This window comes from Octopus bimaculoides, chromosome 9 (assembly GCF_046866305.1).
Source record: "Octopus bimaculoides isolate indiv1 chromosome 9, ASM4686630v1, whole genome shotgun sequence".
Lineage (NCBI taxonomy): Eukaryota > Metazoa > Mollusca > Cephalopoda > Octopoda > Octopodidae > Octopus > Octopus bimaculoides.
The window spans coordinates 42,246,628-42,261,579 of record NC_142936.1 but is presented as its reverse complement, the minus strand read 5'-3'; the positions used below and the strand labels follow the sequence as shown (position 1 = coordinate 42,261,579).

At 35.5% G+C, this 14,952-nt stretch overlaps 1 protein-coding gene across 27 annotated transcripts in view; it reads left to right on the top strand.

Annotated features, from left to right (window-relative positions):
- LOC106880501 (microtubule-associated serine/threonine-protein kinase 3) overlaps nt 1–14,646 on the top strand; it is a 256,534-nt gene extending 241,888 nt beyond the window's left edge. For 15 of the 27 annotated variants that reach the window (XM_089357468.1, XM_089357462.1, XM_052970660.2 and 12 more), the window contains 5 exons: nt 561–766; nt 1,355–1,690; nt 6,534–6,587; nt 11,304–11,515; nt 13,437–14,646. In XM_089357468.1, the coding sequence (XP_089213594.1) occupies nt 561–766; nt 1,355–1,690; nt 6,534–6,587; nt 11,304–11,515; nt 13,437–14,387 (1,759 nt within the window). In that variant the 3' untranslated portion in view covers nt 14,388–14,646. The remainder of the gene's footprint in view (nt 1–560; nt 767–1,354; nt 1,691–6,533; nt 6,588–11,303; nt 11,516–13,436) is intronic. The other 12 variants (XM_089357477.1, XM_089357472.1, XM_089357474.1 and 9 more) reach the window with 1 other exon arrangement.
- Nucleotides 14,647–14,952: the final 306 nt, after the last annotated feature.

The window sequence follows — 14,952 nt, the reverse complement described above, 5'->3', positions numbered from 1 at the left end:
CTATTTTCATAAACACTTGAAATTATTAACAACAGCATAAAATTTGAGTCTCTGTGTACATGTGTGTGTTTGTGTGTTATAAAACAGTTAAATGGGAGCTTTCTTTTGAATTAATTTTTGATAAATAATTAACTACATTTTACAAAATGAATTTCTTGTCTCTTAAACATTAGCTGTGGCATTATTAAACAGATGTTGTAGTTGTTTTGTTATAGATATTCTTATAGTATATATTCTTTTGATTACTTATATAATGTGTGTGTGTATGTACATCATATATATATATATATATATATATATATATATATATATTTGAAGGTTTGGAGGTGATGTACAGAAATTATATAGAAAAAAATTAAGGTACTCAGAAATCTGGACGTTTGTACATTTACAGATTTTTATTAATGTCACATATTAAATAAAGCGCTTTTCACCTAGTCGTGTAGGATTTTCAAATTGTTTTTCAATATATATATATATATATATATATTGTCTTCTTCTTTTGTGTGTGTGTGTTTGCTGGGTTTTAATCTCTTTCTGTTTTTTTTTTGGTCTTACAGTGAACAGCCAGCTCAGGTTTGCGAGACAGAAAAGACTACGAGCACAACAAAGTCTTCCTTGTCATCAAGCACGCCACAAACCCAGCAACAGCAGCAGCAGCAGCAACAGCAGCAGCAGCAGCAACAACAACAACAGCAGCAGCAGCAACAGATACCCAAATTCTCTATCTCGACTGCATGTGACGCCGATATTCCTCCTTCCAAAGGTTAGTACACCAATGCTTGACCAGTGATATTACAGTCCACATAACATCATCTTCATCAGGTATTATCATCTACTTTCAAGCAGATTTAATACCAGCTGCTCCTATCTTAGATGCTCCTGTGATCACCTTATGCTTTCACAGTATTTCAAGTCATCCATCCACATAATTCTTGGGTTCCTCCCCTACATTCTCTCCTCCAATTCCCCTCTGTCTTTGTAACCCCACCAGGTTTCACATTGAACACTACTCTTAGCACTCTGGAATTCCTTCTCTGGTCATGTCTCCCCACGAAGCCAATAATCAGGGGTATTTCAGTGAGGATCATCCTGTGTCTTTATATTTTAATATAGCATAGTGTATAATGGACTACAGTATCCAATGTCTTCCCTTTTTTTTTAGACTATCTGGGTTTTATTTGTGAGAGATCTGACTGCTATTTTTAGCAGATCAAGTAATAGCTCAGTTGGTTTCATACTTTTAGACTCTCTCCCTCCCTTCTCCTTTCTGCTTTTTTTTGTTTCTCCCACCTCTTTCTTTCTCTTATAACTGACGGGTTTCTTTTCATTTCTTTTGTTATTCTTCTTACAGAACTCTCTCCAGTGGATGAGATTGACAATAAAGACAGTGGAACCAGCTCGGGGAGGAGTAAGGCAACCACCACAACAACAACTACTACCACTACTACTACTACAACTGCTGTCACCACAACAACAGCCACTGCAGTGTCTTTGGTTGGCGGTGAGAGTGTAGAACGCACAACTAACAGCACGCCATTAGTTACCACTGCATCCTCTAAAGCTGCTACCAGCGTGGTCCCGTCCACTTATAGTGAGAGAACTAGGACTTCTGGTAGTAACGAGGATGTTGTGAAACTACAGAAGTCAGCTTCAGCTAGCGCCCTCACACTACTAGTGCATTCTATAGGTCAGTCAGCTTTCTTTATCTCATCGCTTTTCTTCTTCCTTTATGTGTGTGTGTGTGTGTGTTCCGGCATTCTTGTCAAGTCTTAGATAAACAAGATACAATAAGTTCTTTACAATTAAATAAATGCATTTGAATAACTATACAAATGTCTATTAAACAAAAAAAAAAAAGAAATCTGTTGAAATATATATGCGAGATGAGAGCAGCTTCCTGCTGCTCACATAAATACTTTCTCTGTTTTTTCAGTCATTTCTGTGAAAGATATCTGTTTGTAGAGAACAGAGTAAAAGGTTTTGTGGAGTTGATGGTAGTATAGGGAGAAATGGTTTCTTCATAGAAAGGTTATCATCAAGGTTGGACTTATAAACCTTTGATAAAAAATAACAATAAAACAATCCTGATATAAATAAATAGCTATGTTAAATATACTTTTTGTATTATTACGCTCCTGACCAATATGATTACATGCATGTGTATATATGTGTGTATATTTTTTTAAATAATCAGCATAAGTTACTGAGTGACTCAAGGGCCAAGAGTTTTGTGCGTTGTGCCAATGCACAAAACTTTCAGCGCTTGAGTCACTCTGTAACGTCTGCTGATTATTAATAATAAAGAACTACAGTTTTATTTTCGTTTTTGCATATACATATAACAGGGGTATTAGTGAGGGTTATAAGCTCTCTTAGTACACCAGGCTAACAATATTGTTTAGTTTAGTAAAGAACACAGCATCAAATTTAATGTAACAAAGAAAAATATGTATTGACCATTGTTTATACCTTGTCTTTATATATATATATATATATATATGCAGTATGGGCCAATGGTTAAGTAGTTTGCTTTGCAGTCTTAAGGTCTCAGTTTTGAGTCCACTGCATGACATCTCAGGCAGGTTTCATTTTCTATAACCTTATGCTGACCCCATATTTTGTGAGTGAAATTAGGTGTGTGGAAACTGTAGAAGCCCCTCAGATTGTACCCGTAATTGAAAGGTACAGTCTTGTCATGCTGACTCTGCCTGAGAATTACATTAAGGGTACGTGTGTTTGTGGAATAGGCTTTGGACCATCAAATGTTCATTAGGGCCAAGCTTTCCCCTGTTGATCAAATTAGCATCATATGCTAGACTTGAACACTAACCCCTTGTATTCCTGAACTACTCTTACTTACTAGCTCTAACTTCTTGGGAGGATCTAAGATGAATCAGAGTTTCGTAAAAAATATGATCGGTATAATGCCTCTGTCCTCTCCTTTGATGTTTCAGAGGTTCAGAGAGAAAAAAATGATGTTTGAATTTGCTTCATTTGATCACACTGTTCGTTATGATCCCAAAAAGCATTTGGCTGGTCAGCAGAACATTCTGTGGTCATACAGAACTGGTCAATGAAGGTTTTTGCAGGAGAGTTAACCTCTGTAAACCATATTAAATACAATAAACACTGGTTAGGCCTTGTCTATGTTGGCCACTTCAATTCTTTTCAAAGCTGGGATGTTGGATGTAGAAATAAAAGGATTCAGTTGTTTCAACTAAAACTGTTGAATGGAAAGATAGTTCTGAAATGCTTGGTATTTCTGGAAACGGACAGATTGTCCAGGCATTCAGGGTTATCCTTCACGATTAACAGATTGTTCTGACATCCTGGGTATTTCTGAAAATCTGCAGTTTGTTCAAATATCCTGGATATATCTGAAAATAGTTTGTTCTGACATCCTCGATATCTTTGGAAATTGACAGATTGTCCTAATAATTTGGATAATTCTGGAAATGGGCAGATCATTCTGACATCCTGAATGTTTCTGGAAACAAATAGATTGTCCTGACATTCTGGGTATGTCTGTGAATCAACTAATTGTTTTAACATGCTGCATAGTTCTGGAAATTAACAGATTGTTCAGACATTCCTGATACTTCAGGAAATTTACAAAATATCCTGACATTTTGAACATTTCTGAAAATGGACTGATTATTCTGACATTATTGGTATTTTGGAAATTCGAGCTTTTCTTCTGTCTATTTTTTACCGTTTTTCATAGTCTTATGGCCAAGCTGGACCATTTTATATGAGTCTTTAATTGATTGATTTTGACCTTATTAGGGCTTGCTGGTTGCTATCATGACATTACCGCTTTTGAGTTGTTTAGTCAGTCCTATATATCTAATTTCTTCACTGAGATAACACATCAGCTAAATTACTGTTAAAACCTTGTTACTGGAATCTCAGTATTGAGAATATGACACCTGTTATGATATCACAAGTTTGATAGGATAAAGAAACAGCCTTTGTATTATCTATTTTATATTATTTACAAAGATAAATTAACATAACATTGTTGCAATGACAGTATTTAGTGAAATGGTACCATATCAGGGTAACTTCACCCTTAAAATAGCACATGACACTGTTGCTCTGTGTGTGTGTGTGTGTGTGTTTTGTATGTAGTAATTTTCATTTTTACTTATAGCTGCTAAAAACTGATAATAGTGAAGAGAAAATACAAAATTATATAGATATATATATTCATTTTGAGCAACAGAAACAGTATTAGTTCAAAATAGCAATCTGTCTATCATTCTTGAAGCAGATTCATTCATGAAAGCCTTATAAACTGTATATATACACATACACACATTTCTGTATATTTAATATTCTAAGATAATGCGAATTTTGTTTTCCATCACTCTCTCAACACAAATTCTTATATTCGGTGAAGTTCACTTCTGGTTGTTATTGTTTTTGTCCATCTTGAATCATGATTTTCATTTCTGTTTTGATATGACTAAACTTTTATCGCTGTTCAGCTCTGAGGTCAGCAAAGCAATTCTGTTTAATTAGTCTTGTAGCCAACAAGTTTTTTCTCGTCTTCTTAGTTGTAGTCCATATATGTCAGTCTAGTAGACTGGTGTGTGTGTGTTTTTATATATACACATATAACTACAGATAGCTAACAAGCATAAAGACATATGCAAATTATGCATGAATGAGAAAACAATAGAGAGTGAAAATTTGTATAATGACCATTTTAATCCTTGAAGGGGAATTATGTACCCTAATGTTAGACTATTTTTTATAGTCAGTGTATGGTGAAACCTTTTAATTCTGTAAAGATATTATTTATTACATGATAACAGATTGTGTATACATGAAGTTTGCTCTTGATGTACACACAAATATATACGTATGGTATGGTATGGTGGTGTGAATGTGCATGTGTATATGTATGTATGTGCGTGTGTGTGTGTGTGTGTGACATGATATAGGTAGTTAGGTAAATCCTGGCTGTTTCCTCTTGAAGCACATCTGCTTATTTACATTATTATTATTATATTGTATTCATAGTAGCTGCTGTAAGTTAAAATGTGTATTAAAATTGGGAATTGTGGAAATATTATTTGCGGAGTTATTGTATAACAAAACAGGAAAGTGGAAATTGTTTGGTATTATTGATAAAAAATACCAAAAAAATTCCACTTTCTTATATCAATCATCATTATTTAATGTCCATCTTCTGTGAAGGCATGGGTTAGATAGTCTGCCAATATCCAACAAGTCATTGGATTGTGTTGTACTCCAGTGTTTGCTTTGACATGGTGTCTATGGCTGGACATTCTCCTTAATGCCAAACCACTTTACAGAATGTATTGGCTCCTCTTTTTTACATGATACCTGCAGTAGTAAGGTCACCGTGCAGCTCACAAAACTAAAGCTGACTTAGTGGGAGTATAGCAGGGTAGGAGGCAGCTTTATGCTAAGTGTCGAGAAGTTAGGGTATGATTGAGGGACTGGAACAAGTTTGTTACTGCAAAGGAGATGCATGGTTATTTCTGCTTGTATAAGAGTCAATGGAAGTATTCAAAGTGAAACTGGAAACAGTAATAAAGATGATGGTATGAGTTATAGTACTCTTAAGGTACATTATGTATATTGCTTTATGATCAAAATAAGCTTTCCCATAGAAACTTCTTTTTATTGACCCTTGCACTATCTTGAGAAAATTTAATCCCATATGTTGTATAAAGTATCTCAGCTATTTCTATCTATTTATTGTTCCGATGATGGCTTACCTAGCCAAAACTTTGAAGTCACTGTCAACAACATTTTTGAATAAGAATTATATATATGAACAACAGAGCCAGTATTAGTTCAAAATAGTGATCTGTATATCATACTTAAAGCTTATACATTGTTGAAAGCCTAATTAACTGCAGTGTTCATCTCAAGAAAGCATCACTTAGAGATGTATAGTGTTAAAAAACAGAAATATATCAGTAACAGATGAAATTGTCCAACCTTCAGTGACTCTTTCTATCTAGCTGTAGATAAAGACATGCAGCCCATCTCTTTCTGTGTCTCTAACAGACTGTTATCAGCAGATGTCTTTAGCTTAACATATAATTCTAAGTATTTCATGTCAAACTATTCCAAGTTCTTTAAATCACTACCTGAAGAATGAAGACACAATTTTCAGTAATTCTGCCACGTACATTATTTTCCAGCATACAAGTTGATATAGTGGTAAACATGTAGTGTAAACATTTAAACTTCATCACTATCTTTCCTAATCCTGCTGCATTTCACATGGAATTTATGTTCCTCCAAACTTGTTGTGATGTATAAATCAAATGGTCTTTTCGGGCTGAAAATTTTGATCTGAAAAATTGGACTTTTGTATGCTGGAAAATACAATTTCTAAAATTTTAAATGAATGAAAACTTACAATAAATGTTTGCTTCTTATTAAGCCATTTTGAGAAGACTTTTGTTTTTTCCTTCTTCACTTTATATCATCAAGATTAGTTTTCTTTTAAGATGTTGTTGATTCTGTGTGTGCATTTTCTCCAGGTCATCCATTGGATAACTCCGGGGAACTGACTAAGCGTAGACTCTTCTTCCCAGGTATATTTCTTAACCAGCCACCCCTCATACTCCTTTATTCCATTTCAACTGTTTGAGACTCTTGTGTGGCAATCGCTGCCTGTCTTCTTGTGTTGTCACCAGAACCCCTACACTGTTTGTTTGATTTCTTTTTTATATATATTTCTCTTCAATATTTTTGTTTTTTTATAGAAAATTATTGCTTCATCCCCAGATTTATTGCAATTTAGCTTGTTTTATCAAATCTAATTTCTTTTTTGTTAATCATTTTCACTCCTTCCCTGTCCCCATTCAAATATATATGTCTGACCAAACTTGGCTCTTTGTAGAATTTAAACCATTCCTTAGAGTAATTCCTATTTCAGCTGTTTTCCTTCTGTTCTATGCATGTCTTCGATAATAGAACACTCATTTCTTACTTATTCTCTCTCTCTCTCTTACACACACATAAAACATACACTCTATCACACATACCCACACTCAAATATTCATGCATGATCAAAATATATTCATTTCATCTATGCATTCTGTCTTAATGTTTTTATCTATCCCAACACTGGTAAACTAACCTGGAAAAATTGCATGTGAATATTTATAACTCTTAACAATTGTTTTTGATTTCGGCAGAAAGTTACAATTTTGAGAGGTGGGTTTAGTCATTACCATCAGCCTTAGTACATGAATGGTTTTTTTATCGGTTCTGAAAGGATGGGCGGCAAAGTTAACCTCAGCAGAGTTTAAGCTCAGAACCTAAAGACCCAGAACAAATACTGCTCAGCAATTTTTCAAAAGTTCTTATCATTTCTGCCAATGCACCATCCTTAATAATAATGGTCCCATTGTTATAATAATGGGCTAGCAATCTCTTGCTCCATAGCCAACAGGCAGAGGAAAACTGCCTGGCCTCCTGGCCAATGGTCAATGACAAGAGTGTCCGGCCCACAAAAGTTGCCCCTGCTCAGTAAAACTCCACAAGTCAGCAATACTCAGATCATACACGTGTATGTAGAACAAATTTATCTCGGAGCAAGCCCAGATGATGATTCTTCTGTAGAACTTACCTTGAAATACCAATGCCATCCCCACTTTCTGTAGCTTCACCAGGCCATTGAATTTTGGAAGTTATCCTGGGTCCTGGGTTGAGAGTCTTTGAGAATGCAGCAACCAGTTGACTTTCACCAGCACATAAAGACTCCCTGAGAATGTCACCACTCTTCTCTATCATTTATCCTCTTTAGAAAGTTACTGTGGAAGTTCTAACTTCCATATTAGCCATGTTGCTAACTGGCAGAGCTCTGTAAATGGCTGACAACATTACAGATGCCTGGTTTTGAGAAACGTAAATGGAGTTAGAGATTGTGCAACTGGTAAAAGATAAGATTAAAACAGATGTTTTGAAGAATTGCCAGGACAAAGCTTCAAAATTTGTTTACATCATGCCTACCACCACCAACATCATATAACCATCATGACACCAAACACACACACAGGCAGCACTAGGAGGAAGGACACTATAAGCAAGGTTCAGTGGTTATAATGTGTAGTTGTGTTTTAACAATTCCTCTGAAGAAGGATGGTGTTCTTGTTGTTAGTCCCAAGTTCAAATCTGTCATTGATATATTAGTGAGTAACTGAGCACCAGTCTGTTGATGGCGTGGCTCTCTCTCTCTCTCTCTTTCTTTCTCTCTCTCTCTTTCTCTCTCTTTCTCTCTTTCTCTTTCTCTCTCTCTCTCTCTCTCTCTTTCTCTCTCTCTCTCTCTCTCTCTCTCTCTCCATCTCCATCTCCATCTCCATCAATGACCCACTGAGTTAAGTGATGGAAGGTTCAGAGGGTGTCTGTGTTTGTTTCAACTACACATCACCTAAAACAATTAGTGAAAATACGGTCCATGTTTACCAAGGCCTACTGACTTGTAAATGGCGGTGGGCTTTCTGTGGGCCCAGTATGGCTGAATGGTTAAGAAGTTCACTTTACCATCATGAAGTCATGATTTCAATTCTACTGTGTGACATCTTGAGATAGCGTCATTATTTTACAACTTTGAGTTGACCGATACCTTGTGAGTGAAATTGGGTTGGGAGAAACTGTATAAAAGTCTGTCGAATGGATTTCAAAAGTCCAGCATTGACACACATTGTATCATGCTGTTTCTATCTGAAGATTACTTTAAAGGTACATTTATCTATAGAATACTCAGCCACTTACGTACTAATTCGATGAGTCTGATAGTTTGGTTGCTCAAATAACTGTATGCCTGTTGTCAGAAATTCTAACTGAGACCTGTTATTCATTCCAGCTCTGTACGGAGTTCAAATACTGCTGGGAGTCACTTTGCCTTTCATCCTTTGAAGGACAGTAAACTGGCAGTTCTATTCTGAGTCAATTCTTTTCTGTCTTTCTCTCTCTCTCTCTCTCTCTCTATATATATATATATATATATATATATATATATATATATATATATATGTTTGTGTGTCTGTGTTTGTCCCCCCAACATCGTGTGACAACTGAAGCTGGTGTGTTTACATCCTTGCAACATAGCGGTTCAGCAAAAGAGACCGATAGAATAAGTACTAGGCTTACAAAGAATAAGTCCTGGGGTCGATTTGCTCGTCTAAAAGCAGTGCTCCCACATGGCTGCAGTCAAATGGCTGAAACAAATAAAAGAATATATCTAATAAGTATTCATTACTGCACTTAATGTCTCTGTAATCTTAAGTGGCCATCTTAGTTTTAGTCATACTGTATATGAAATATTTCTATTTTTGTGATAGCAATTTGTGGCAAGATTTTCTAGACTGCCAAGTCTTCCTGTCTATAATTTGGCCATTTACAGATATTTCATAGCCCACAGTATTTGTTAGTCTCTATTTTGTACATGTAAAAACTCCATATCTCAGCTTCCATTGTTTTTCTCTTGAAACGGTCTGTAAATTTTGAAACCTTGATGTAGGCATCCATTCTGTGATTGCACATACGTGTCTGCATAGACATGTGCACACACATACACACAACTTTTGTAAGTATATATATAGACGTGTGTTAGAATGTGTTATTAAAATCTCCCTCTCTTGTCTTTTATTATTGCTGCTAAGTCACTTCAAGAGATGGCATCAATGCTTTATTAAAGGAAGTCTCCTACTCCACCCTCTTTCTCATTGCCATTATCCCCCACTTCTCTCTCTCCATCCTGTTTCTGATTCAGTCCATCTCCTTGTAGAAATACATCAATACCTTGCTACCCCAACTACAACAGCAATAAAAAAGCCACCTATTTTGTCTTTATTTGATTTCATTCATTTTACTCTCATGTTTTTTTTTCTTTTCTTTTTTCTGCTTCAGTAGATTATAATTTACTTTTCATTCCTTAGACTTGTTATCAAGGTAACAATTTGCATGTATCATTGCTGCCTTACCATGTCTCTTGATGCATGTCATCGCAGCAGCACTTACTGCACAGCAGCTTTTCTACTTTGTATTCTTTTTTTTTTTTCAATTTTAATCTTTCTTATTTTTCTCTTTGCCAAAAATAATACAGAATCCATTGCCTATGCAATTCTTTTTGCATGGTACTTTATAAACAACATTGATCAATCTTTCCATTCAAGTCATTATTATTGACTTTTCACTCATTCTAACTTATGTGTGTATATATATATATATATATATATATATATATATATATATATACACACATAACATATATAAAGTATAGACATCCATATATTTGTTTGCATATATATATATATATGCACATGCAAATATTATCTAACTCATTTAATGCAATAACTATTTCTAACTCTTTGTCTCAACAGTTCCTTCACTGTTTTCTATTGTTGAACTTTGTCAATAACACACAATTTGCAGAATATTTTCTTTCAAACAATTCCGTTTCTTAACGTGACGTCTTGTGGCATTTGTTATCTTCTCTTGGCTTCTTTAATTATTATTAAAAATAAATAATAAAATTAATTAATTAAGAATGATGTTTAATATTTTTAGGCTTTTCTTATGTGTTTTTGTCTTTGTGGTTGTAATTTTGTTTTTAATTCTTCATTGGTTGAAATGTAATGCTTTAGTGTATTTTTTGTCTGGAAAGCTTGATAAATTTGTTCCTATCAGCTGAACCCCCTTAAACTCTTTAATTATAATTAAACATAAATTTTAATGTTATTTTATTGACTTCATCTTACTGAATTACATAAATGGTCGTTTTATTCTGTCTAATATATCAATCTTTCCCACATAAAGTAAATATCACTTTGTAAATCTTAAGAATATTTTGTAATTAGTTTCATTCAAAAAAATTGTCTGAAATCAAAATTAAAGCATCTTTAATGAGATGCATTTTAACTTTTCTCTTTGGTCCTTTTTTTTTTTTTCCAGTTTGTGATTTAACTCTTTAGCATTTAAACCAACCATATTCTATGTTCAAACAAACCAGATCTCACACATACTCTACAATATCATTTTAAACATAAACAATCTCATGATGGAAATCTCAAGGCTACAAGATAATGCATGATTAATTAAAAACAAATCTAAATAAATAAGCATTACATTTGACAGAATAATCCGAATGCTAAAGGGTTAAAAATATATAGTATGCGTTTTTATTAACTGTGTGTGTATGTTTTAGTCTGTGTATGTGCCTGTTTATGTGTATAACTTATAATAAATGTATCACATTTTATTATCTTCATATCAATTAATATATCTTTTTTGTGATATTGCAGAAGATTTACTTATCCAGCCCTTAAACTCTCCTGGGGGTTCAAGCACCAGTTCCCGCGATGGCTCTCCGTCCAGAGATATCTCTCCACTTACCAGGAACTTAAAGCCGCCACTAGTCATCAAGAAAGGTCCTCAAGGGTTTGGATTCCGTATCCAAGCCATCCGGGTATATCTAGGTGATACAGACCTGTACACTCTGCAACATATGGTTGTTGTAAGTACTATTCCTTTGCTTTATTTTCTCAGGTTTTTTTTTTTTTATGATTGAGTAGGGTATTGAAAACTGAGCAGTTAAGAACTTGTTAGTTCTTGGTCAAATAACATCAGAGAAGATTTATCTTTTTACTTCATGAAATGATTTGATGTTAATTCAATCAACTCTACCAAGGTTATTGTCTGTGCGCATTGTAAATATGTATGCTTAGACATTTTTGAGATTAAAGTGAATGTGGTTTCACCGCACAGCTATAAGTAGTAACAGCTGTGTAATTGGAGATTTATTTTTCTAGTTTGTGGTTAGAGTTGACATCCTACTTTCAAGCATTGCCCTGATGGAATCATTTCCAATGTAATCCTGTTTTATCCCAATTCCATCAGCACCATCAACATGATAGCAATACTTCTATATGTAAAAGGCTGAGTCACATGTCATATTTTCATTTGCTGGTTTCTGTGATGCTTTAGGAACGTCAGTTATAGGATGAGGTGTTATAACTGAGCAAAAGGAGGAGAGAGAGAGAGAATTAAAACATTGGTTGAAAAAGGATGTGAGCGCTAAGTGTTGTTAAATAAAATATTGAAATGGGAAACTTTTGTACTTATAAACATTTGTGATTCATTTCGAATGCTGTGTTTTCCAGCAACCATGTTTTGTGCTTGGTTCTTCTCTACCCATGCACATCTCACCCTCAACTGGAAGCCGCATCCACCTATAAGAATCTTGTCTTATTTTGTTTCTTATTTCTTTTATTCCCCACAAGGGGCTAAACATAGAGGGGACAAACAAGGACAGACAAACGGATTAAGTCGATTACATCGACCCCGGTGCATAACTGATTCTTAATTTATCGACCCCGAAAGGATAAAAGGCAAAGTCGACCTCGGCAGAATTTGAACTCAGAATTTAACGGCAGATGAAATACTGCTAAGCATTTTGTCCGGCGTGTTAACGTTTCTGCCAGCTTGCTGCCCTCTTGTCTTATTTTGTTTCTGTTAAGCATTGTGTGTTGATGAGGGACTTGACACCACTCAATCTGTTATATTATATTGACAGCTAAGTTGCTTAACTCTTTAGCATTTAAACAGGCCAAATCCGGCCCTAATATTCTACCTACCTTATGTTGAAACTAGTCAGATCCAGATTCTCATACTGCTTGGTCGTTTTGGATGCAGCTTCCAGTTGAGGGTGAGATGTGTATGGGTAGAGAAGAACCAAGCACGTTTCGAAATCTTGAAGCTATGACATAATGCATGGTTAATTGAAAACAATGTGAATAGATAAGCATTACATTTGACTGAGTAATCTGAATGCTAAAGTGGGAAATGCCTTCACTTACCTGGATACTCTTATGTAGTTAAGTATGTCTCTTAAGTATGTAAAAGCTTGCCAACAACAGATTTCAGCTTTTAACTCTACCCAAATGATGGTATTTCAGTGCTTTGTTAATACATCATATTTCTGAACTTCCATGTTCGTTTTTTCTTCCCTACTCTCTCTATCTTGTAGTAACTATTTCCTTCTATTTGATACTCATATTCTTCATTCTGCACAACTGGGGGAGTTCACATTTTTGTGAGTCTAAACTGTTTTGGGAACCTTTCTCTTAGTTTTGATTTCTTGGTATATTGTTTCAAAAACCACAAATTCTCTACGAATCTTCATTCTTTCCTTACTGATCCAAGATATGTGTAGTGCATGTTCTAGTCTGGCAGCCGGAGGTCAACTGTATTATGTACTTTGACCTATGAGACAACACAGACTTATGATAGGAAACAGTATCTTTATCTTCTACAGGTCTTGTCTCTTTCGTTTTGTTTAGTTTCTCTCACTCTGTTAAGCTTTTACAGTTGTATATATTTTTGCTCAGCATTTCAACCTTTAAATAAATGTAATATTTTGATCATTTCTGTTGCAGGCGGTTGAGACAAGTGGTCCTGCTTTTGAAGCTGGTTTACGTCCTGGTTGTCTGATAACTCATATCAATGATGAATGTATCCAAAGTCTATTGCACACCCAGGTTGTGCAGCTCATTCTCAGTGGTGGGAATGTTCTGCAGATCCGGTCAGTGCCGTTGGAAAACACAACAATTAAAACTGGAACGCGAAGGCATCGAAGCAATCCTGGGAAAATGGCACGTCGTATTTGTCACAAGAAACGAGAGAAAAGTGGTGAGAAGAAGAAAGGACGGTCATTGTTCCGAAAACTGAGTAAGAAGGCTGAGCAACATATACACCCTGGCTCACCAATGAGCGCAAACAGAACATTCAGTCCTCTCAGTAAGTCTCTATCTTCAGCTGAAAGTTCACCAAACTTGCCGAGGTCTGCTCGTTCTCTACCTATCAATATGCCATGGTCAACACCAGAGTCCGCTGCTGGAAGTTCATCTACCAGTAGCTCACCCAGCTCTAGCGGGCCAAGTTCCCCAGCCACTTCCTCCCACTATGGCCGGCCTAGCTCCTTGCATGGCCTGAAACACCACAAACGTGCTCAGAGTATGAAATCCCCCCATCGGCGTAAATCTGTGCACAACATTCCCCTCTCACCTTTAGCAAGGACTCCTTCCCCATCTCCAATGGCAACATCTCCAACACGGAGCCCCAGCCCACTTGCTTTCACGCAGGGACATCATGCTGGCAGTTCTAACACAGTACAGCACACATACCCAGCTCAACTTACTGCTTCCGGTTCTCCTGTACCCCACACAGCCTCACGCAGATCTTTCACAAGGCCCAAAAGCTGTGAGCCTGGGTCACCTCTGTTGCGATGTACACTATCTCCAGAACGACTACATCCCAACACAGCAGAGAAGACTCATCTCAGGAAAAGTCCTTGGCAGGAGAAACAGTCAGTCAGTGAATCTTTGTGAGAATGAAGGATTAATTCACTGCTGCTTCCCCTTGCACCGTTCACATGTAAGTGAAAACTTGCTCCCATCATAGCATTATGCTGTTGTTTGAAGGGATGTATATAGTAATTTAGAAAGTTTTCTCAGCTCAAGAATCGATTTCAAAAGAAGAAAGACTAACACAACCACAAAGCTTTAAATATGAATTGAAGAAAAATATATAAATTATATGAACTGATGATAACATTTTCCAAACCCTCACCCCATCCTAAACAAGAAATGTGATTAAAAAATTTCCCACTCCTCACTAAAAACAGAGCTCAAAAAAAAAAAAAAAAAAACAATTTATTGAAAATTACAATACCCACAATGAATAGTGTTTCAACTCCACTAAAATATTATAAAAGGAATGTTGAAGAAAAAAAAAACAAAAAACAACATTATTTCTCATGAGACCAACTTTGACTTTTTAAAATTATCTTCAGTATTTGAGTTCTATTTAAAATTATTTTTTTTCCAATTATTCTCTTCACTGACTCTAAATAATGTTTTGTTTTTGTTGTTCTCATTAACATTTTTTTTTTTT